Here is a 22443-nt window from a genome sequence, read left to right on the forward strand (position 1 = left end):
ATGCCCTCCCCACTGCCTAATAGACAGCCTGCCTTTTTTGTGGATAACATCTTCCACCTCCATTGGTTATCAATAAGAGTAATGTCTGATTATGGATCCCAGTTTGTATCTGGCTTCTGGTGGGAATTTCTAGGTCTCCTGGGTATCAATGCCTTGGCTTCCACTGCTTATCACCTGAACACAACCAGTCAAGCACAACAGGTTAATCAGGTCCTTGAACAGTATCTGCATTCCTTCTTAAACTATCACCGCGACAACTGGCTGTTCCTGATCAACTATGCTGAATTTGCTTACAACAATGTCACACTTGCCTCCATCTAATACGCTCCCCATTTTTTTTTTTTTGCTAACTTTAGATTCCATCCCTGTTTTCACCATGAGATCCCCACCAAGTTGTCAGTACCTGCCACTGTTGACCTTACTGTTCACATCCACTAGGTGCACCAAGAGCTCAGAAGACAATTAGAAGAAGCTAAGGCAACATACAAATGACACGCTGACTGGCTCCCAGTTTCACAGTAGTGCATAAGGTGTTCTTGTCTGGCCGAAATCGTAAATTAACACATCCCTCGGTGAAGCTGGACCACCAGTACTTGGGGCCCTTACAGATCACAGATAAGATTAACCCTGTAACGTTCAGATTGTAGCTACTAGAATCTCTTAAAGTTCACCCTGTGTTCCATGTTTCCCTTTTAAAAGGTATGTCGAGAATACCTTCCTGCTTTGCACCACTCCTCCTCTCCCCTGCCAATAACCATTCAGGGCCAAGAAGAATACATGGTCCAGAAAGTTCTGGACTCCCACCAAAACAGGGGTAAACTCCAGTATTTAATAGAGTGGGAAGGATACAGCTCAGACAAATGATCATGGGAACCTATGGCATATGTCCATGCTCTGGACCTCCTGCACTCCTTTCACCACATATACCCAGAGAAACCTGGCCCCAGGGCTCCTGGAAGGCAGCCCCAAAACAGGGGGTAGGGGTGGGGAGTACTGTCAGGAGTTAAACCAGCTAAGACCAGCTACTGGCCTGCTCCCATGATAACTTCATTTCTAGGCAATGAATAGCTCAGCTGCACTGCCCTGGAACTGCCTGATTAATCCACCGTGCCTGACCGGCTGCAAGATCAGCAGCTTGATTTATAAACCCAGCAGCAACAGCAGAGCACTAGCTGCTCAATGCAGCTAGTCTATAGATTCTCTGCCTTCCTGTGCTCACCTCACTCCTAGCCCTGCTCCTTTCCTGTTCCAGGTCTTGTGCCAGTTCTATCCCAGCCAAGTCCTCAGGGCCAGCTCCAGGCACCAGGCACCCAAGCACATGCTTGGGGTGGCACCTGGTAAGGGGCGGCGGGGGGCGCGCGGCTCGGCACTCGGGGGGGTTCCGGCGCGCGGCGCTCGGTGGGGGTGCGGCGCGGGCGCGGCGCTGGAGGGGGGTTCCAGTGGCACTCGGCAGGGGGCGGGGGCGGGCTCCGGCGGCGCGGTGCAGCGCTGGGGGGGGGGCGGCGCGGGGCTCGGGGCTCGGGGGGGGGGGGGCTGTCGACCACTCAGCGTGGGGGGGGGGTGGGCTCCAGTGCTTGGCGGGGGGGCTCGGGGGCGGCGCTTTTTTTTGCTGCTTGGGGCAGCAAAAAAGCTAGAGCTGGCCCTGCAAGTCCTGCATTGGAATCAGCCCTGCTCCTGATTCCAGGTAACTTCGTTCTGTTCTCAGCCCTGGTTCCAACTCTGTCTTGACCCTTAGTTCTGGCCTTTGGGCTCAGACTCCAGTTCTGATCTTCTGCTCAGACCCACCTACAACCCTGTCTCTTGACAGGTTGAAACCTTATTTTTGGCATTTCCTAGCTTTTGAGTACTTAATTTAGATTTTTAAAGGGGAGGATAAGAGGCAAATTAATTATGGTCTATAAATACCTACTAAGGAGAAAGAGATCTGATGTTTTGGGGCTTCTTAATCTAGCAGATAAAGGTATAACAAAACCCAACAGCTGAAAAGGAAGCCAGTAAAGTTCAAACTTCAAATAAGATGCATATTTTTAACAGGGAGGGGTAGTTGCCAGAAAACAAACAAATTGTTTCTCCAGCTGAGGTGAAAATAATATGACAGGCCCACCTGGACCCTGTGACCATTTTTGATTTTTAATTCATATGGAATATACACCCAGAAGCATCATGCTTCTGCTATTTAGTCTAATGTTTTCCTGGTGGATAGGAAAAAAAACTGAAAGAAAAGGACAACATTGGGCATGGAATGGTAGTGTGGTCCAGACAGGGAATTCCCTTTCCTTCTAAAGCTTCTCTGTCCCATTTCCCTGTTTTCTGTTTGTATATAAAAACTGACAGCCAGGTGCAGAGCCAATTTCTGTGATTTTGCCAACTTTGCACTGACTTTCACAGAAATATTCTCCCCAGAATAGAAGCCTAATTAAAAATGTGTGATAAATAAATATAACCCACTTAGAATCATTAAATGAACATAACTTTCAGATGCATATTTAAAATAAAAATGTCACCTTAATAAGCGTAGCAAGTTTGAAAACATATGTCCCCTCAAATTGTAACATATTTGTTTGCAAACATATATGAGATGTGAAGAATTAAGTAGAAAATAAATATCACTCTTTGAATTATTTAACCTGTCTTGTGCATGTACCTCTAAGAGAAATGAGTAGGCTTAGTCCAAGTGAAGATGAGAATATAAGCAATTCTGTTCTTGTGAGAAACACAGAACTGAGCTAACAATAAGAAGGGAACAATTTCTTATCATAAAGGTAATGGTTATTTAAAAAAAAAAAGGAGCCTAACTTTAGGCTCCTAAATCCATATTTAGGAATCTACCGGTGGGCTTTTCAAAAGCATGTAAGCAACTTAGGTGCACAAGTCCTATTGAAAAAAGTTAGTCAAAACATGACACGATCCCAAACCAGAACCCTGCACTGGAAAGAGCCCACTCTATCCATCCTGTCTCCCACCAACACACATACACACCGGCTTGTAACTTTGTGGAAGTTCTGATTTATAACCAGATCAAATATTAATTAAGGCTCACCTGTGAGGTACCGCAGCTATTCTATCCATTTTACAGAATGATAAAGTGAAGCACAAAGAGGGTGTGATTTGCCCAATGTCACACAGTGAGTCAGGTGCCGTTCTGAGAAAAGAATTCAGGAGTGCTAGCTCTGAACCCTGTGCTCTTAGCACTTAACAACATTCTTTTGCTTGGGGCAACACAGTGTAAAAAAAAAAAAAAAGCTGCTAGATTGATAAAAGGACTACCATTTTAGGCACCTAAATCCCAGAATCTGGCCCCAGTGGGATTTACAAATCCTTCATTCAGCTGACACCAAATGCTGCTGGTGCCTAAATTTTGCATTAAAATTCCCTAAATGCCTTTGTTTCTGTCTCTGCATGTGCACTGCAGCCACACCAGGTATCTCAACATCTAAGCCCCAGAATGATTCACAAATAAGGAGCAGATAGCTGTTCCTCCATTTAATTCACCAGTGAGATCCAATCAGATAAGTGTGCTAAGAGCTTGCTTATTGGATTGGGCTCCAATAGACAAGCTTACCCAAAATGGCTGGGCTCCCTCATAATTTTTAGCCCACCAGGTCGGACACTCACCTAGGATATAGGAGATCTCTACTTCAAGCTCCTGCTAGTGAGGAGAAGGGATTTGAATTAGTACCTGCCACCTTCAATGAAAGTGCCCTAACCACTGAGCAATGGGATATTTGGGGGGGGGGGGTGTAGTGGGTCCCTAAATCTCTTCTGTTGAAGCTGTTCTGCTATGGATTGGCCGAATGATTCATTATTTAGAGACAAAGAACAAGGAAGCATGAAAACAACTCTGTTGCCTGGTAGTTAGAGCATTCACTTGAGAGGTGAGAGACCCAGAATCCAGTCTCCCTGCACCAGTGAATTTTAAGTTATAGATCCACAGTGGAACAATTTCAACAGGAGAGACTAAAGGCACCCCATATAAGAATAGCTCTTAGCCTAACCAATTGGTTAGGTCCTTCATCTGAGAGGTGACCAGTCCCAGTTCAGATTCCACCACTTCATCAGGCAGAGAAGGGAGCTGAACGATGGGTTACCCACATCCCAGGTGAGTACGCTAAGCACTGGGTTGAAGTTTATGAGGGAGTTGCTGCCTTCCCCTGGTTTCTTGCAAAAATGGTGTAGGTGCCTAAACCCAAGAGAGAGCATGTAGCTGAGAAGCGCAAGCACAGGGAGGCGCCTCCCTGCAGTCTGGATTTAGGGGTGGGGTTTAGGATACACACCTCAGGTTGGCATCTCCCATTGTCTAGTTTAGGCAGGGAGCAGCCTACCATGATGGTTTTTGTGAATCCCATTCTGAGGCTCCTCTCTCTCCCCATTCATTGTATGGCGAGTCTAGGTATAAACTCAAGCTTTGTGAATCCTAGTGATATACTAGGCACCTAAAACTTAGGGGTGGTGATGTTGAGCATCACCACACCTAAGTGTTGTTGTTAATATAGCCCCTGCGTAACTTATACTGGTTACAGTGCACTTCGTTTGACTTGATGAACCTTACATTTTTCTTTTGTCAAACATTGAAGATGCCAAATTAATTAGGCTATTAACACATCAAAAGTGTTCATAACATTTATTTAATCACTGCTGAGTCAATTTTAGTTTACAAAGTGTAATATGGTATTTTCAGATAAGAAATTAGATAGCAATTAGAAATTATTCAGCAATTATAATCTACGTTCTAGTTCTTTAAATGTGTTAGAATGTATTTACAGCTTTGGATTATAGATATTTGGAAAAGTTTACTAAATAAAGCTATCATTTAAAAGGAACAGCTGGCATTTATAATGATCTCAAGACCAATTAAATGTTGTAACTAGAGTATAATAAAGAAAGAAAATACGTAGTTTGAAATACTGTACTATCCATCAGGTAAGTAAGACCAATTTGCAGTGGAGTTGACAATTGACAGAAATGGATGAGCCACCATCACTTCACATACACAAGAATATGTCAGATAAAGTATTAAGTGGTTCTGCAAAATGCAGGGGGCCAGACTAGATTACTGGTTTTTTTTCTGGTCCTGCTTTTTATGATTCTATGATGGTAAGAAATATACTCTTATGTGAGATGTTGCTATGGTTCAGAATTAAATTACAGTACTGAAGACTGTGACCTGTAGCCAGCATCTCTAAACTGCACATCTGCTGAAGCACAGATATGAAAAATGAGAAATAAATGTGAACTTTTCAATATGTATTTTATAATATTCATTGAAAGAGTAAGTAGTGTCATTTTTGCAAGAATAGTTACTCTACTTAGATTTACAGAGACCTGTAAATCATTTAGCCTGGAAAAGTAATGAAACAGAACTATCTTTTTGTTAAGTGATTGGAAATGATAGCATTACATAAGGCATATTGTCTAAGAAAGAGTTCCCCCTCACACACTAAATGCAACTTCCTCTTAAAGGCTATTGGATCAGATATCTGAAAGCTTGTGTTACAAAATTCAGTACCTACTCCAGTAATTCTATAACTATATAAAGACCAAAGCCTATGCTCATTTAAGCAAGAACATTAGGACTAAAAGCAACTGGTTGTTTGTTCTGGGGTAAGAAAGCAGCAAAAACTCTATACAGGGGCATCTCGGTAAGCCCTAGGCTCTGCATTAACAAGCTCCCCTGTAATTTTCTGCAGCTCAGTATGGAGGAAGAGGAATTTAGGCAGGTAAAGGATATGGTCAGTCAACCAGTGCACGTTTTGTAACTATCGAGCCATAAAAATGCTTACAGAAATGCAGCAAGCTGGGGTTGAGGACTCCATCCCTACTAGTAAATTACAATGAAAACCACTTTTGCCTGGGGTTTTACTTGAAGGATTATGATTTGGATCAAAGACAATAGAATTTTTTGCATAATAACATTAAAGAAGCCAATCAGTTTGTCTGACATAAGAAAATTTATTCTGAATTCTTTAGATTATTCAGGCATAACAGTTACATGAGCATTCTGGGAACTGTAATTCATATGAACTCAGTTAAAATAATAATAATAAATAATGACTGAGAATTACAAAAATGCCTTTATTTCCACTACTGTAGTGTGGTAAATATTTTAAGTTTCAATAATTTACAATCATCAGCTTAACAATGTGATTTACTTGCAGGAGACTCCATTTTATGAGAACTGTGAAATTCCACCACAACAGTTTTCAGTAAAGATGAGCTTGAACCAGAACACAGAATCCTCTTGAGCGGAGGATAGGTTTGGATCCAGAACTGAACTTGGCAACTTGGATCTGTCTTCGTCATGTTGGTTAGCATATTGCCCACAGCATGTCTTGACCAAACCTGGTATTTCAGCACCTAAAGAGGAGGGAGGGGAGGTGCTGCTTCAGCCTGTTCAGTGTAAAAGGGGGCTTCAGGCACAGGGATGTCCTCTTTAAGCCTTCCCACCATCTGGTTCCCAGGGAATGAGTCAGTGTTGCCACGCTGGCCCCTTGTCTCCTTTTCCTTTTCCTCCCTCCGCTCCAGCCAGGCCTACCATCTGGGCACAAAACAGGGTTGTGTGTGATATGACTTTCCTGGAATTTCCCCCCATTTTAGTTGCAGTGGTTATTTGGGGACTGGAGTTGGCTAATAAAAGGGTGTGTTTCTGGTGTGACGACATGGCAGTGGTACATTATCAATTGCCAAACTTCCAAATCACAGGGTTATAAATAGGGCCCTACCAAATTCACGGTTCATTTTAGTCAATTTCCCGGTCATAGGATTTTAAAATTCATAAATTTCATAATTTCAGCTATTTAAATCTGAAAAATCAGGTGTTATAACTGTGGAGATCCTAACCCAAAAAGGAGTTGCGGGAGGGTCACAAGGTTATTATGGGGGGGTTGCGGTACTGCTACTCTTACTTCTGCACTGCTGCTGGTGGCAGCTCTGCCTTCAGAGCTGGGCAGCTGGAGAGCAGCAGCTGCTGGCCAGGAGCCCAGCTCTGAAGGCAGAGCCACCACCAGTAGCAGCATAGATGTAAGTATGGCATGGCATTGTATTGCCACCCTTACTTCTGCGCTGCTGCCTGCAAAGCTGGCCCCTCAATCAGCAGCCACCACTCTCCAGCTCTGAAGGCAGCAACGCAGAAGTAAGGGTGGCAATGCCATACCAAGCCATCTTTACTACTATGCTGCTACTGGCAGTGGCTCTGCCTTCAGAGCTGGGCTTCTGGCCAGCAGCCACCGCTCTGCTGTTGCCACCCTTACATCTGTGCTGCTGCTGGCGGAGCACTGCCTTCAGTGCTGGGCACCTGGTCAACAGCTGCCGTTCTCCAGCCACCCAGCTCTGAAGGTAGCGCAGAAATAAGGATGGCAATACTGCAACCCCCCCCCCACACACAAACTTCCTTTTGGGTCAGGATCCCATTTTGAGAAATGCTGGTCTCCCCCCATGAAATCTGTATAGTATAGGGTAAAAGCACACAAAATATCAGATTTCACAGGGGGACATCAGATTTCACTGTCTGTGATGTGTTTTTCGTGGCTGTGAATTTGGTAGAGCCCTAGTTATGAAGTTAGTGAGGGCATTTGTGCTACAATGTTTAAGTCTTAACATCTATTTTTCTTCCAAGCATGTGCCCAGGATAGATAATGGCATCGCAGATGCCTTGTCTCGGTTTCAGTTTGACAGATTTCAGGAGCTTGTACCAGGAGCTAGCAACGAACCTGAGCAGATGGTGCTGGCACTATGGAACCTCAGCATATGATGTCGTCAGTAACATGGTGATCCTTGGTTCCAGGCACATGGCTGAGCTATGAAGGAAGTTGTAATGAGTTCTTCCAATTTCAGAGTCCAGAATGCTGGTCACCAATATGGGGGGCAGGTGTTGCGGTACATGGTCGTTGACAACAGAGCTGTTGGCATCCTTGATGATCCTGGCATAGTGCAAGGGGCAACCAGGTTCTTTTGGGAAGATGGGGCTTCCCCTATCAGACTTGGGAGCGGACATGTTTTTGGCTGTTACAAAAGAGGCCATTGGGAGATGTCTGGGAACCTGACTGGGTTTGGGGGGGAAGCAGCCAAGCTAATAGCTGGCACCTCCTTGTGGCAGATGTCCAGTGCAGTACTCCATAGGGAAGACATCCAGTGATCAGATAAATGGCCTGGTAAAGGATTTAAAAAAGAGGTTCCGTTTAAAGGAATGGAACGGGGGGAGAGGGGGAGAAAGGGTTGGCGCTCCTATGAATGGTATGGCAGGCAGCCAACCCCCCTTTCTTATAGCCCACTTTAACCTTCCTACGAGGGGGGTGGATGGTAAGGTCCAAGCCATGGGTTGGCTGAGGGACCTAGATGGAAAATAAAGGGGGGGCTGGTGGAAGCCCCAGGTAGTTATTTGAATACACATGGAGTTGCCTGCACTGTACCCTTTTATCCCAGACATCTAATAATAAAGTTGCAGCCTGATTAAATCTATATCAAGTGTCCCCCGTCCTTCTTTCAGTATAGCTGGACAACTGAATTTCAGCTTGGAAAAGAGGAGACAAAGGGGGGATATGATAGAGGTATATAAAATTATGAGTGATGTGGAGAAAGTAAATAAGGAAAAGTTATTTACTTATTCCCATAATACAAGAACTAGGGGTCACCAAATGAAATTAATAGGCAGCAGGTTTAAAACAAATAAAAGGAAGTTCTTCACACAGCGCACAGTCAACTTGTGGAACTCCTTACCTGAGGAGGTTGTGAAGGCTAGGACTATAACAGCGTTTAAAAGAGAACTGGATAAATTCATGGAGGTTAAGTCCATTATGGCTATTAGCCACGATGGGTAAGGAATGGTGTCCCTAGACTCTGTTTGTCAGAGGGTGGAGATGGATCGCAGGAGAGAGATCACTTGATCATTACCTATTAGGTTCACTCCCTCTGGGGCTCCTGGCATTGGCCACTGTCGGTAGACAGGATACTGGGCTAGATGGACCTTTGGTCTGACCCAGTACAGCCGTTCTTATGTTCTTATGAATTTGGCAGCTTGGATCTGTCTCCGTCACATTGGTCTCATTCCTCTGAAGTGTGCGTGCTTGCAGCTCTTTTAGAAACTGGTACTTTGTTTTCAATTCCAAATCCCTATGTGAACATTACCTGCATTCAGATATGCTTTTTGTAATTTGAAAACAAAGCTCAGAAAACGTCATAGGTGGTTGTAGAGAGCAATAACTCAAATGTTTTATGAAGAATTAGCACCAATATTGAGTGCATTGATTGTCTGAAAATTGTGGATATGTGGTATATAGTGCGTTTTTGCTTTTATGAAATCAGTTTTGCCAACTCTCCCCCTTTTACACAAGTCTCACACTATTTGATGTTTTTCTTCAAGACCCAGATATTAGAGCTGAGTGATTGTGAGTGTGACGTTGTGCAGTCTATATGGTTTTATAAAAACTTGATAATAAGTCAATATAATGTAACTGAGATAGTTTTAGAGAAAATACGGTAATAAGTGAATGTAACGTAACTGGGATATGCCTCATGCAAAAGGTCTCTTGTAAGGTATCATTACAAAGCTTATAATCTACTGAGTATGATCATCTGATTTGTATAAATGTACCACTCTTGTATCTAAAACTAGAAATATAAAATTTAACTCTGAGGGCCTATTGTAATTGTGTAAAGTGTGGACCATTAATGATGGTTTGGAATCTTGATGACTCCCATTATCTGCAGATGGCTGTATTTACCTGTGAGTCTTCCTGTATATGTGTGTGCTGGCAAGTGAGTAATGAAGTCTTGCAGTGACATGTGATCATGTCACCTGAACTGGAATCCATCTTTAACCTGGTGCTTTTCCAGTGAGGGGGGTGGAAAACCAGAGAGACAAAGAGTCCCCACCTTATGCAAAAGACATATAAAGGGGGGAAGAGAACAGAGAGGGAGAGGAGCCATCATGAAGAATCCCCTAGCTACCACCTGAGCTGCAACAAGAGCTGTACCAGGGGAAAGAATTGTGCCCAGGCCTGGAAGGTGTCCAGTCTGAGAAAAAACTTATTGAAGCATCTCTGAGGGTGAGATTATCTGTATTCAGTTTGATTAGGCATAGATTTGCGCATTTTATTTTATTTTGCTTGGTGACTTACTTTGTTCTGTCTGTTACTACTTTGAACCACTTAAATCCTACTGTCTGTATTTAATAAAATCACTTTCTATTTAGTAATTCACTCAGAGTATGTATTAATACCTGGGGGAGCAAACAACTGTGCATATCTCTCTATCAGTGTTATAGAGGGCGAACAATTTATGAGTTTACTCTGCATAAGCTTTATGCAGGGTAAAACGGATTTATTTGGGTTTAGACCCCATTGGGAGTTGGGCATTTGAGTGCTAAAGACAAGCACACTACTGTGAGCTGTTTTCAGGTAAACTTGCAGCTTTGGGACAGGAGATTCAGACCCTGGATCTGTGTCTGGAGCCAGACGGGAGTGTCTGGCTCAGCAAGATAGGGTGCTGGAGTCCTGAGCTGGCAGAGAAAACAGAAGCAGGGGTAGTCTTTGCACATCGGGTGGCAGCTCCCAAAGGGGTTTCTGTGATCCCACCCATCACAGTGAGAATCTCAGCTTTTATTACAATGAAAGAAAGAGTTCATAGTCCTCATAAGAACATAAGAGGGGATATAATAGAGGTATATAAAATCATGAGTAATGTGGAGAAAGTAGATAAGGAAAAGTTATTTACTTATTCCCATAATATAAGAACTAAAGGTCACCAAATGAAATTAATAGGCAGCAGGTTTAAAACAACTACAAGGAAGTTCTTCTTCACGCAGCGCACAGTCAACTTGTGGAACTCCTTACCTGAGGAGGTTGTGAAGGCTAGGACTATAACAGCGTTTAAAAGAGAACTGGATAAATTCATGGAGGTTAAGTCCATTAATGGCTATTAGCCAGGATGTCACAATCCAAGATGGGAAGCAGCCAGTGAGAGGAGACTAGTAGCAGAAGGACATTAAGGGCACCTGCCTACAAGAAGCATTAGCCTATTGTTCACCTGCACAATGTAAGACAGTGTAGAGAGGCCCTCCAACAACACCATGACTATGGAACCGAGCTCTGGATAGCAGGACATGAAGACCAGTACTTAATTGCCCTTTTTAAGGAATTGTGGACTAGAAGGCGTACTCATGGTTACTCCAGTACTTCCTTCTTTTGGATTGTCCCCTACTGGCCTGGCTGAGTTAGGAATGTCTATGTCTATCTTCTGTTGTAGATGGTCAAGTCATTCTGCCTACAGTATTTGCAGACTTTCAATTCTGCCATCCCTAGTAAAGACTCCTTTTGCTTGAGAGTGCACATTGGGAAATCACTGGGTAGTAGAGCCTATTGGGCCAGAGGCAGCTTGCTTTGGTGCTTGCTCCTAAGTTGAGGTATATCTGGTATACTACCAAGTACATGAAAGAAATGGGTGAATCACAGCACATCAATGACTCCAATAGGTGGGGCTAATTACACTATTTTAGTGGCTGGTCCTTTAAACCTGGAAGTCAGAAGTAACTGCATCCCTTAGGGTGGCAATTGTGCCCTCCTTTTCAAGTTGGTATGTATTTTTAGCTCCTTATGTTTTCCTTGTCTTTTATACCTGAGGAGGCAGCACATCCTCATACCTGTCAAATGTCATTCAGTGGACACCACATTTAAAGAGATAAATGTCAATCATAATTTTTGATGAACTACGGGAAATATTGATGAGTATTAGAGCTGGATAATAAGTGTATAGTAGATTAATTTAGCCTTGAGAACAGCTTGAAATTCTGTCATTTATCTGTTATTTGAAATTATTTACTGAATAAATTTGGCACATACTTTTTGGTTTGCAGATTGTGTGCAAGCAATTCATTATGAGTATATTTGATATTTTCAATTCAGAGTGTGTTGATTGTTTTATTGACAGATAGGGAACAGAAATATATTATATGACCTAACTGGATGAGTGTTAGACTTCAAATAAGTTTTCAGTGTGAACATTTATGTCTACAAATTTAAAATTCTCTTTTCATGAATAGCACCAATATTTGTTTAAAATTCAGTTTCCACAAATATTCTTAACAGTAAAGTCATTCACCTATATCTACGAAGAGTGAAAACAAAGATGGCATAAACACAGCTGAAGTGAATTCACTGAAAAATTTCAATAAATAGTCACGGAATACTATTTGTGGTATTCACCCAGCTCTAAGCCATATAATCTCTCCTGCACTTGTATAACTGCAGAAATCCAAAGTATAAAATGTATGTTTCACTTTCTCAGACCTGAACTACATCTGCTTTGAGACCAACAAACTCTAGTCATTAAATATATTTGGCACACCTTATATTACTGTTCAATAGCAATCTCCATTGTGATGTGTTCTCTCAGACTGTTATAAAAATTATGGAAAAATCAGCTAATAAGATCAAGATTATTTCTTTCATAAAGGAAACTACAAAATTAATGGAGCAATGTATTTCATTGAGACACATTATATAGAGATATCAATAGGCACTGATGAGTTTCCATGTAAAGAGCTGAACCCCACCCTCCTGAACACATAAAACCCCGCACCTCTCAATCACTTTCAGGTACAGATGTAAGTCTTTAGGACCACATACCTAGACCTTTCTTTCAAATGTCTGTGGTCCTTCTGGGCCAAAATCCCCTTGGAAATGATGGCACCATACAAAAATGCTCAGCACTTCAGCAATTCTGCTCATTTTTGTTAGAAACCCACCCATTTGGAGCTACTCATTTTTTAAAGATGGTGTTCAGGCACATCATTAGATAAATAATAGACATTGATTTTAGACCCTGAGAATTTACAAAAAGAACCATATTCACAAAAGAATGGTAGTGCTGCCTGAACGAGCACATATGAGCATAAAACATGATGGAAATGTTAAAATTTCTCCGTATGCAGTGTAGTTTTAGCTATGTTGGTACCAGGATATTAGAGAGATAAGGTGGGGAAGGTAATATCTTTTATTGGACTCACTTCTGTTAGTGAGAGAGACAAGCTTTCAAGCCACTCAAAGTTCTTCTTCAGGTCTGAGAAAGGTACTCTGAGATGTGATGCTTGGAGTACCTGTTCCATACCTGAAGAAGAGCTCTCTGTGGCTCAAAAGCTTGTCTCTCTCACCAACAGAAGTTGGTCCAAAAAAAGATATTACCTTCCCTACCTTGTCTCTCTAAAAATTCTCTGGGAAAGAAAAGCAGCAGACTGTACCAATGCCCTCTCCACAACCTGCAAATGTTCTCTCTGGGACATAAAGTGGTCCACTACAAGTTCCAACTCTGAATTTTTATTTACTTTCCATACAGTTCTTCCTGGAAAAAAATAATATAGCCTCAAGTCATCAGAGATGCTGAGACTGATTCTGGTGTCACTTATTATGTGCCATTATAAATCTCAGTTGAAGACAATCTTGGTATGAATTAGAATTAGCAATCAAAATCAGGCCCACTGCGTGTCAAGGATCCAACAGCTGAATCAGATGCTATATTTAGTTGCTGAAAACCCTCATTCTCTAATTCTTTAAAAATTAGAGCAATGCGCAGTAATCAGAATTTTGTCTCAAGGCACTGGATAGAACAAATAACTACAATTTTCAATTGCTTTTAGTTTGTTTTCAAATACCGAAAGACAACCTGCAAGATGCCACTTGGAAAAATAAAGGTCTTAAGATACAGGAAGAAATAATGTGAAACCTTTGAATTGTTTGTAATTGCCCCTTTTGTCTCTAAAAACATATAAACAAATTCTTATTTAAAATAAATGTACTTAATAGTTAAATAGTAGAGTAAAATTTCAGTCTAGAGAAAATATCCATCAGAAACAGCTGAAAACAAGATTTTATGGAAATGTTGAAAAAAATAATTAGCATCATGTGAAATGTGCCACTAACAGTTGAAGCTCTTTGGTAATATTAGCAAAATAATCCTCCTGGGGAAAACTCTTACTTGTTTTGTCTTTTCTTTGGTCAGATTGCTCCAAGACTAAAATAAACATGTACAGAAAAATAGTGCATGATATCTTGGTATTTTGGCATGATATCTGAGTAGGGTAAAATTTGGAGATGTGTTTTATATATTTTCAGAATACCTTGAGTGCCGGCAAATACTATGCTTAGATAAATATCAAAATATTATCCTTGATGTTGGAGCTGCAAAACCACATTCAGACCCAGAGCTGTGGTCGACCAATTCAGCAGCAGAGCTTCAGCGGAGTGAAGTAAATGAGAAAGTGCTGCACTTGCCAATGAGTGCACTCCCCTTTCTGCCTGAAGACCTAGTGGCATTTGAGTGTTCATTTAGAACTGTCTCCTATTGAATATGCCTGGGGAAAGAGGATGGGGACAGAAAAGAACAATGGGCCTGTGACAAAGTGGGAGGCGCCTAAGGCTGACTCACCACTCTGTACTCTGTAAGCTGCCCTGCATGGGCCAAATTGGGGAGCTAACTGAACATGGACCGGGTGATTAACCAGTTAACGAGGGGATTCAGCTAGTCAGCTAGGGACGGTTAAAAGGGAGACAGGAAGGGAAAGGAGGAAGCTGGAAGGAAGGGCATAGAAGCCCAATATCTCAGAGTGGATAGATCTCTGTTTGAAAACCAAGTACAGACACTGAATCACTATGCTTAGTTACAGTTTTTAATTGATGTGCAGTGTAAAAACTCTGTTACATAATTATTTAATTAAAATTAGAATGCACAAAACTAAAATGTTCACCTAGTCACAAACTGTTACTCTTGCCTTGTTCAAGTTGAATAACAACAACAACATAACAAAGTAAATAGAATTTAGGGCTATTCTTTTTGGCTGTTTAGAGTGATGAATCCAGGGGTGGCTTTGGGGGGAATTTTTTTAGTTCCTGAACAACAAATATGAAGTCTTATGTTTAACTGGATATCAGATACAAATCCACAATAAGATGTCATACAAATGGTTGAAAACCTGTTTGCTTTTTTATTGAGTTGGTTGGTTTTTGTATAGCATGTGTGATCTAACCAGTTGTGTGCATCTTTATGTCTATGTAGTGCCAATAGCAGACATGAGCCTTCCCTACCATTCATCTGACACAATAGCAGCGAGGGAACCAGGATTGCTCACAGCCTGCCTCGGGCTAAAATTTGGAAAATGGGGCTCAGCAGGCAAATCACTTACCATTTAAATGATATATTTCCTTTTGATGTGTTGTATTTGGCCTCAGATCCTGCAATTGGACCCACTAAGTTGGCCCCTTGTGTCTGTGAGAAACCCAACTGAAGTTTATGGGGCTCCACACAGATGCAGAGGTTCAACCATATGTTTTTTTTTAATCACAGCCCTACATCCTACAACTCCCTGACATTGACAGTTCTCCTCCATTCCACTCTGTACACATGGTTAAGGCTGCGAGTTTATCATGGGGGTCACTGATTCTGTGACTTTCTGGGACTGCCGTGATTTCTGAAATGGCTGGTGTGGCTGGCCGGGGGGCTGTCTGAGCAGCTCGAGCGGCCCCCGGGCCAGCCGCACCAGCCACAGCTGGGGCAGACTCAGGCCACTGCCCCCCACCACAGCAGCAGGAGTTTGGGTGTGAGAGGGAGCTCAGGGCTGGGGGTTGGGGCACAGAAGGGGGTGAGGGCTCTGGGTGGCGCTTACCTCAGGGGGGCTCCCCGGAAGCAGCGACATCCCTCAGCTCCTGGTGGAGGTGTGGCCAGGCAGCTCTGTGCACTGCCTCCATCTGAGAGCATCGCTTCCACAGCTCCCATTGGCCATGGTTCTCAGCCAATGGAAGCTGCGGAGCCGGTGCTTGAGGCGGAGGCAGCACACAGAGCTGCCTGGCCATGCCTCTGCCGAGGAGCTGAGCGAGGGGGATGTCGCTGCTTCCAGGGAGGAGTGAAGCCAGGTAGGGACCCTCACCAACTGTCCCCCTGCATCATCAGTGGTGGTCCCAGGCTGCGCACCGCCGCGTGCCACCACGCGCCCCCTCACAGCATCAGTGGGGGCCCAGGGCCGTGCACCACCACCTCCCCCCCAGCACCTCCTGGGCTGCTCCCTCCCCAGTACCCTCCCTCCCCACCCCCCCGGGTTTCTCCCCTCCCATCCCAATGGGAGCTGGGGGAAGCGGCGCAGGCAGCGCCCGTTAGCCGGGAATGTCGAACTGCGGCAACTGGGAGCTGTGGGTGGCCGTGCCTGCAGACGGTCGGGCAATGTAAACAAACTGTCTCGCAGCCCGCCAGTGGATTACCCTGACAGGCCGCAGGTTGCCAACCACTGCTATAGATGGTATTTGATTCCAGTTAAGATACATAATATTTTTGCTACTGGGGAGGTACTCAGGGTTGCAAGAAAAGGGAACATATTTACATAGGGTGGCTGTGTTCGGAATTAGTTGGTTTGGGAAGGAAATTATTAAAGAGATTCATTTTATGCCTAAATGCTGGCTTTCTAGAGATCCCCTGACCTTCTTACTTAATGCTCCAGTAAAGGATCTACATTTAAAATGGAACAAATTAATTTATTTTTTACTGTTACCAACTAGACTTTGTATTGCACATTATTGGAAAAATTCGACTCCTCCTTCTGTGGTATAATAAAATATGGACTGTCCTTGTAATGGGCAAACTTTCACACCAAATACACAAGAGAAGCACCAAAAAGAAGACAAGTATTTAGAAATCTGGTCATCCTTTTTTAGCATACCCAGAGAACCAGGGCTCCCCAGCCAGCAAACCAGAATCTTTAGCCAGATGCTTTGAATATTACGTTGATCCCGAATAAATAATGTACGATTTGTTATGTTAACATTTTATTATAATTGTCTTAATAAAAAGTTAATAAAGAACAAAACCAAAACCTAGACAAATATAAGCTAATATTTGGTAATATATGCAGGAGGTAGTCGAGTGGCTAAACACTGAAATAGCATGAGTTTCATAGACACCCTGCCTACATTATAACCTTTATTAGCATGGTTGTTAGCAATGAACTTATTTTAACCTACAGTATTGCATGTGAATAGCATAAAACTTTGAAATTAATAACTTAGTAAGTGATTGAACAGATAATATGCCAAGAGGCTTACTACAGGAACAAGACATTGTAGTTGGAGATAGCAGTTTGGTTCAGATTTGTGAGAATGGTGTAATAATATTCCATGCAGTACTTTATTTGTGAGAATGGTGTAATAATACTCCATGCAGCACTTTATTATTATTATTATTATTATTATTATTATATTTTAAGACAAAACTAGCCATGGAATTTTGCACTACAAATAAAACAACTTACTCAAGAGTATGGAGCATGAAGTGGTTCTAAATTTCTTCCATAGTAAAACCTGTTAATTGTGCAACAATAACTCCAAACTTCACTGCTTTGCTAGAGATAATTTCTCTTGTCTGTCAAATTGACTAACTGGTTAATAATTTTCTTTTTATTCTCTCCTAAACCAAAAAGCAATAATGGGTAAGAATGAACTTTACTGGTGAGGAGAACCCAGAATGGAATTAAAATAGTGAACTTAAAATTACCATGTTGAAAAGAAAAGAAAAAATTTTTGCAATCTATTAATGTAGTCAAAAGACTATTACAAAACTTTACAATTTAATTATTGGAAGATTACAGAACTGCTTCAGTGCTTTTGTACTGTGTTAAATAAGCTGTACATGCAAGGAGTAATAAATGAAATTGTTAATTTTACTGCATCCCTAGGGAATAACAGTGGGGGTTACATTATTTAGAGCTCCAAATGGATCTGGGTTTATATGCAGTAATAAATCCTAACTACATTGTTAATTAACCCTGCCTCAAGCCCCATTTTGCCTTAGGGTTGAAAGACACAGTGATTAGTAGGATAACTCACCATTCATATTCTTAAAGATGTTTAGGATGGGGAGGATTTGACGATAATAGGGCACCAAGGCTTCCCCCACCATGTCAGCTGACACTACCAGGTGCTGGAGGACTTTGAGCGTGATGCAGATGACCTGTCGGTTACGAAGGTTCAGTGCATCTGTGATGTAGAAAGAAAGACAAGCAGAAAGCAGAAGAATTAATTTTTAGAATGTAAAAGGGAGGGAGAGAAGTCCTCTAATGGACAAATTTAATTAAACTATACTCTGTTGGGGATTGTAAGTGGGCCTTTATTAGCCCAGCTCTGAAAGGTCCCAGAGATGGATTGTGGCCTCGACATTATAAAACACTGCCTTGTCTGATTGTTATTTGTTCCCACAACTTGTGCTGACTCCTCACTAACCCCAAGAATGCAGCTCATTATACTCTCATGCTGCCTGTGTTACTAGTCTGGTCCAAATAAATAATGAAATAAATAAATAAATAAATAAAAAGAAATCCTCAGTAAGTACCATTGGGGCCAATGGAACTGCAAGACAATCTATGAAGGTTGACAACAGACACATTTTAGTGCAACAATTAGCCTGTTTGTGAGTTTGCACCCATTTGCTTAGCTATCATTTTATTCATTTCAATTAACAATTTGTGCTATTCTGAGATCTAATACAATGAGGCAAATGTTTGTAGGGAGTGGGGAAAAAAACCTGTAGGCTTCTTTTAAAAGACACACATTCTGATACGAAAAAAGAAAGCTTCTGTCTTGCCTACTTGAGATTTTTTAGTAGTTGCAGCTGAATTTTCTCTTTGCTTTCTGTCTTATGACATTTCATAAATACCTTTTGTCTCAGTTCCTTCTTGGTTTTAATAATAGAAAAGAAATTAGCTTGCTTTTCCTTTTTTATTTCAAAATTACTTATATTTGAAAAATATTTATTGTTTTTGCAAAATTCCTCCTGTTATACTGCTTATTCCCAAAATTCCACATTTTGGGAGCAACTGCCACATATAATAGTATAAAGTGAATGGGTCTGATTCTCCTCTGGTCTGCATGTTATGTAAATGTTTACGTCTGTGCAAAGCCAATATAAAATGATAGCTTTTTTTTTTCTTCCAAGAAATAAGACCAATATTTTTAAACAAAATATTTATTTCTGAAATAAGCTTGAAAAATAATTGATGACACCACCTTTCATGATACAGATGTCAGTTAGATAAAACTACCATAACTGATATATTGTCTGTATACACTGTCAAGTGTTCATGAACTGCAGATCACACATTAATTGTAAATATTTGAAAAAAAAAAATCAAAGTTAGTTACTAGTAATAGTTGTTTTTCTAGAGCTGCCGCTGTGCATTCACACTAATGGCATTTAATATCTCTGGCATTGAGCTATGGAACTATATACAAAAGCCACATCCACTGTGGAATGCAGTAGTGCTCTCATGGTAAGATGACATCATCGACACTGTCTATAGAATACAGTGCACACCTCAGCCTACTTCAGTTCTTTCTCCCTAGCCTGAGGAGTGCTGAAACACAAAGAACGCCTAGGCAGAGGAGAAGATGGTTGGGTAGTGTGAATGCACAGAAACAACTCTTGAAGACCACCACTTATCAGTAAGTAACCTATATTTCTTCTTTTAGGGCCTCTGTGCATTCCCACTAATGGGAGATTAGTAAACAGTGCCCCCATCAGAGTATGATGGGCAAGGAGTTCTAGGAAAAAATGGATTATAGCACTGCTCTATCAAATTGAGCACGAGTACACAATGCCAAGTCCAATGACTAGTGCTTAATGAAAACACGTACTGAACTCCATGTTGCTGCTTTGCAAAGCTCTATCACGAGACTCCCTTGGTGAGCGTGAGATCTGAGAAAGACAATGGGAAGGGACACAGATTGTGACAGGTAAAAATCTGAGATAACTTTAGGCATAAAACTAGGGTGAGGTCCCATGACAACTTTCTCTCTGTGTACTACCACGTAGGATGGAATGTCCATCCAGGCACTGAGCTCACTAAACCTCCTTGCAGAGGAGATTAAGAGCTCTGTTGTGATAGACAGATGTTCCAAGGATGCCTGGGTTGGTGGCTCATAGGGAGGACACATAAGCATAGTAAGTACTAGATTCAAGTCCTAGGTATGAGAACATTCTCTCATGGGGAAAGGCATTAGTCCCTTCAGAAAACATGAAACTGTGGGGTGAGATAATATAGGATTATCCCTGACCAAGTTATGATAAGCCAATTTAGCTGCCAAATGACCTTTGAGGGAAGTTACTGCTAACCCCTGTGATTTCAAGTACAATAGATATTCTAAAATTGCAGGTATACCCTCTTGTAATGGTATTAACTCTTTAGTCGTTGTGGAAAAGCACAAACTTTTGAGCTTCAGAGATCTTCCTCAGGTCAGGAGAAAAGTAACCAGAGTGTCTAAGCTAAATATGAGGTGGATCACATTGTGAAGCATAAGGATTTCACACACAATGTAAGGGACCACTTGAAATGAAGTGGGCAATTAAGGGTTAGCAGGCAGTAGATTATGTTACAAATTGTTGTAATGAACCAGTGTCTCTATTAAGTCCATGTTTTTTAATGTCCAGCGGAATTATGAATTTAAGCTCCCAGGCTCATCTTTTGAATGTGTTGCGTGGGTTTCCTTTGAGGACAAGAACTGAGAGATCAGATATTTAGTTATCCCTACCTGAGTAAAAGTGAGGCTGTCATTGGTTCAGGGACCATTAGTGCGGATCATACAACCTCCTGCTGAGTGCTTCTGCCTATACGTTCTCTTCCCTTGATTGGTGTACTGCTTTACAGTAAATATGATGGTGGATAAACCATAGCAACAGTATCCTTGCCACCATACACAGGAGTGTGTTCCTCCCTGCTTGTTGATCTAATACATGGCCACGGTATTGTCTGTAAGTACCTGTACCATTTGATGTTGTGTGGAAGGCCGTTAGGATTTCTCTCACCACTCTGAGTTCCAGGACACTGATGTGGAGTTTGGACTCCAAAATGTTCCATTGTCCAAGTACACAGAGGTCCTGGCAATCAGCACCCCAACTGAGGCTAGAGGCATCTGTGGTGAATGTAATAGTAGGTGATAGAAGACTGAACAACAGCCCCTCAGTACATTGTCTCTGAACCTGCACAAGGGTAGCTGTTGAAGCACTCCTTTTAGGCTGTGTACAATGAGTCTGTAATGACATGCAACCCATACTTAGAGGGACCTCATTCTTAGGCAAGGAAAGGTTATCATGTAAGTTGATGAGGGCATGAGATCCATAAGCTTTAGGGAAAAGTGTGTTTGCACAGGTTGATCCCTGCAAGTTTGCAGAAAGTCTCTTATTTTCAGAAATCTATCTTCCAGGAGGAAGGCCCTCACCTGAGTGGAGTCCAGGACCAACCTGATAAAGGTGATTCTCTGTGTAGGCTCACGTGAGAATTTCTCCCAATTGATGAGCTCTAGAGACTGCAGAAGGTTTCACGTGTATTAAGACTGTTTAGCAAGCTGGCCTTTAGTAGCCAAATTATCCTGGTAAGGGTACATGTGTCTGTGATGTGTGCAACTACTGAAAGGCATTCTGCAACTACACCCAGTGCTGTGGCCAGACCAAACAGGAGTACATGAAATTGGAAGTGATTTTCTCCCACACAAAATCAAAGGTACTTGATGTGGGTGAGTTTTATTACTACATGAAAGCAAATGTCCTACAGGTTAAGTGGTTCACACCAATTCCCCTTGAACAGGAATGGGATGATGTCCCCCAGTGTTAGCATCCTGAACTTGAAAGTCTTTATGTACCTGTTGAAGTTTCTGAGGTCCAGAACAGGCCTTAGGCAGTCCCCCTTCTTAGATTTTAGGAAACATCTGGAGTAAAACCCTTTCCTTTGCTATTGGTCCTCTACAGTACCCTTTTGAAGAAGGGAGCTTATGTCCACCAATAGGAGTTTTTCACAAGAGGGGTCCCCAAAAGAGGTTTGGGGGTGAGAGAGTGGAGGAGGCCTGTATGAAACTGGATTATATAACCATTGTTTATGGTCTCCAATACCTAACAATCCAAATAATCTAGCACCAGGCATTGAAAAAGGATGAGGTCTGACCTGTCAAGGGAGAGGGGTATGGCTCTTGAGCATCCATCAGAAGTGATGTTTGGAATGTTATGACAACATGCAATGTGGGATTTCTGGACTGTGTTTTTTCTACAGGAGCCATTTTAAAAGAAGCTGAAGATTAGTATCACCACTGAAGTTAGGTATTGAATGGGGGAAGGGGACTGTTTCTGAAATTGAAAGTTTGTACAATCTGACTTTCTTTTAGCAGTAGATGCAGACTGGGAAAGTCCCAGAGACCAGGCTATAATTCTTAATCTTAATCTGTTCCCTAGTATTTTACCTAAAGAGCACAGAGCAGTTGCAAAGAACTTGCTGAGGGGAGGACATTAGCCAAGTGTGCTCTGAGGACAGTTTACAACCCCTCAGATACAACTACAAGATTTATGGCCACTGGCACAGCTCTGAGGAGATACTTATGACTCCAAACATTAGGCTTTGCTCCAGCCTCTCAGAAAGTAATAGAAGATTTTCCCTTT

General features: G+C 42.0%; 1 protein-coding gene across 5 annotated transcripts in view; it reads right to left on the reverse strand.

Annotated features, from left to right (window-relative positions):
- The window catches only part of PACRG (parkin coregulated), a 445241-nt gene that overhangs the window by 127392 nt on the left and 295406 nt on the right, over nucleotides 1-22443 (reverse strand). For 4 of the 5 annotated variants that reach the window (XM_034765266.1, XM_034765265.1, XM_034765267.1 and 1 more), the window contains exon 5: nucleotides 17853-18002. The exons of the other annotated variant lie outside the window; for it this stretch is intronic. In XM_034765266.1, coding sequence (XP_034621157.1) covers nucleotides 17853-18002 — 150 coding nt within the window. The remainder of the gene's footprint in view (nucleotides 1-17852; nucleotides 18003-22443) is intronic. 5 annotated transcript variants of the gene reach the window in all.

This window comes from Trachemys scripta, chromosome 3, assembly GCF_013100865.1.
Source record: "Trachemys scripta elegans isolate TJP31775 chromosome 3, CAS_Tse_1.0, whole genome shotgun sequence".
Classification (NCBI taxonomy): domain Eukaryota; kingdom Metazoa; phylum Chordata; order Testudines; family Emydidae; genus Trachemys; species Trachemys scripta.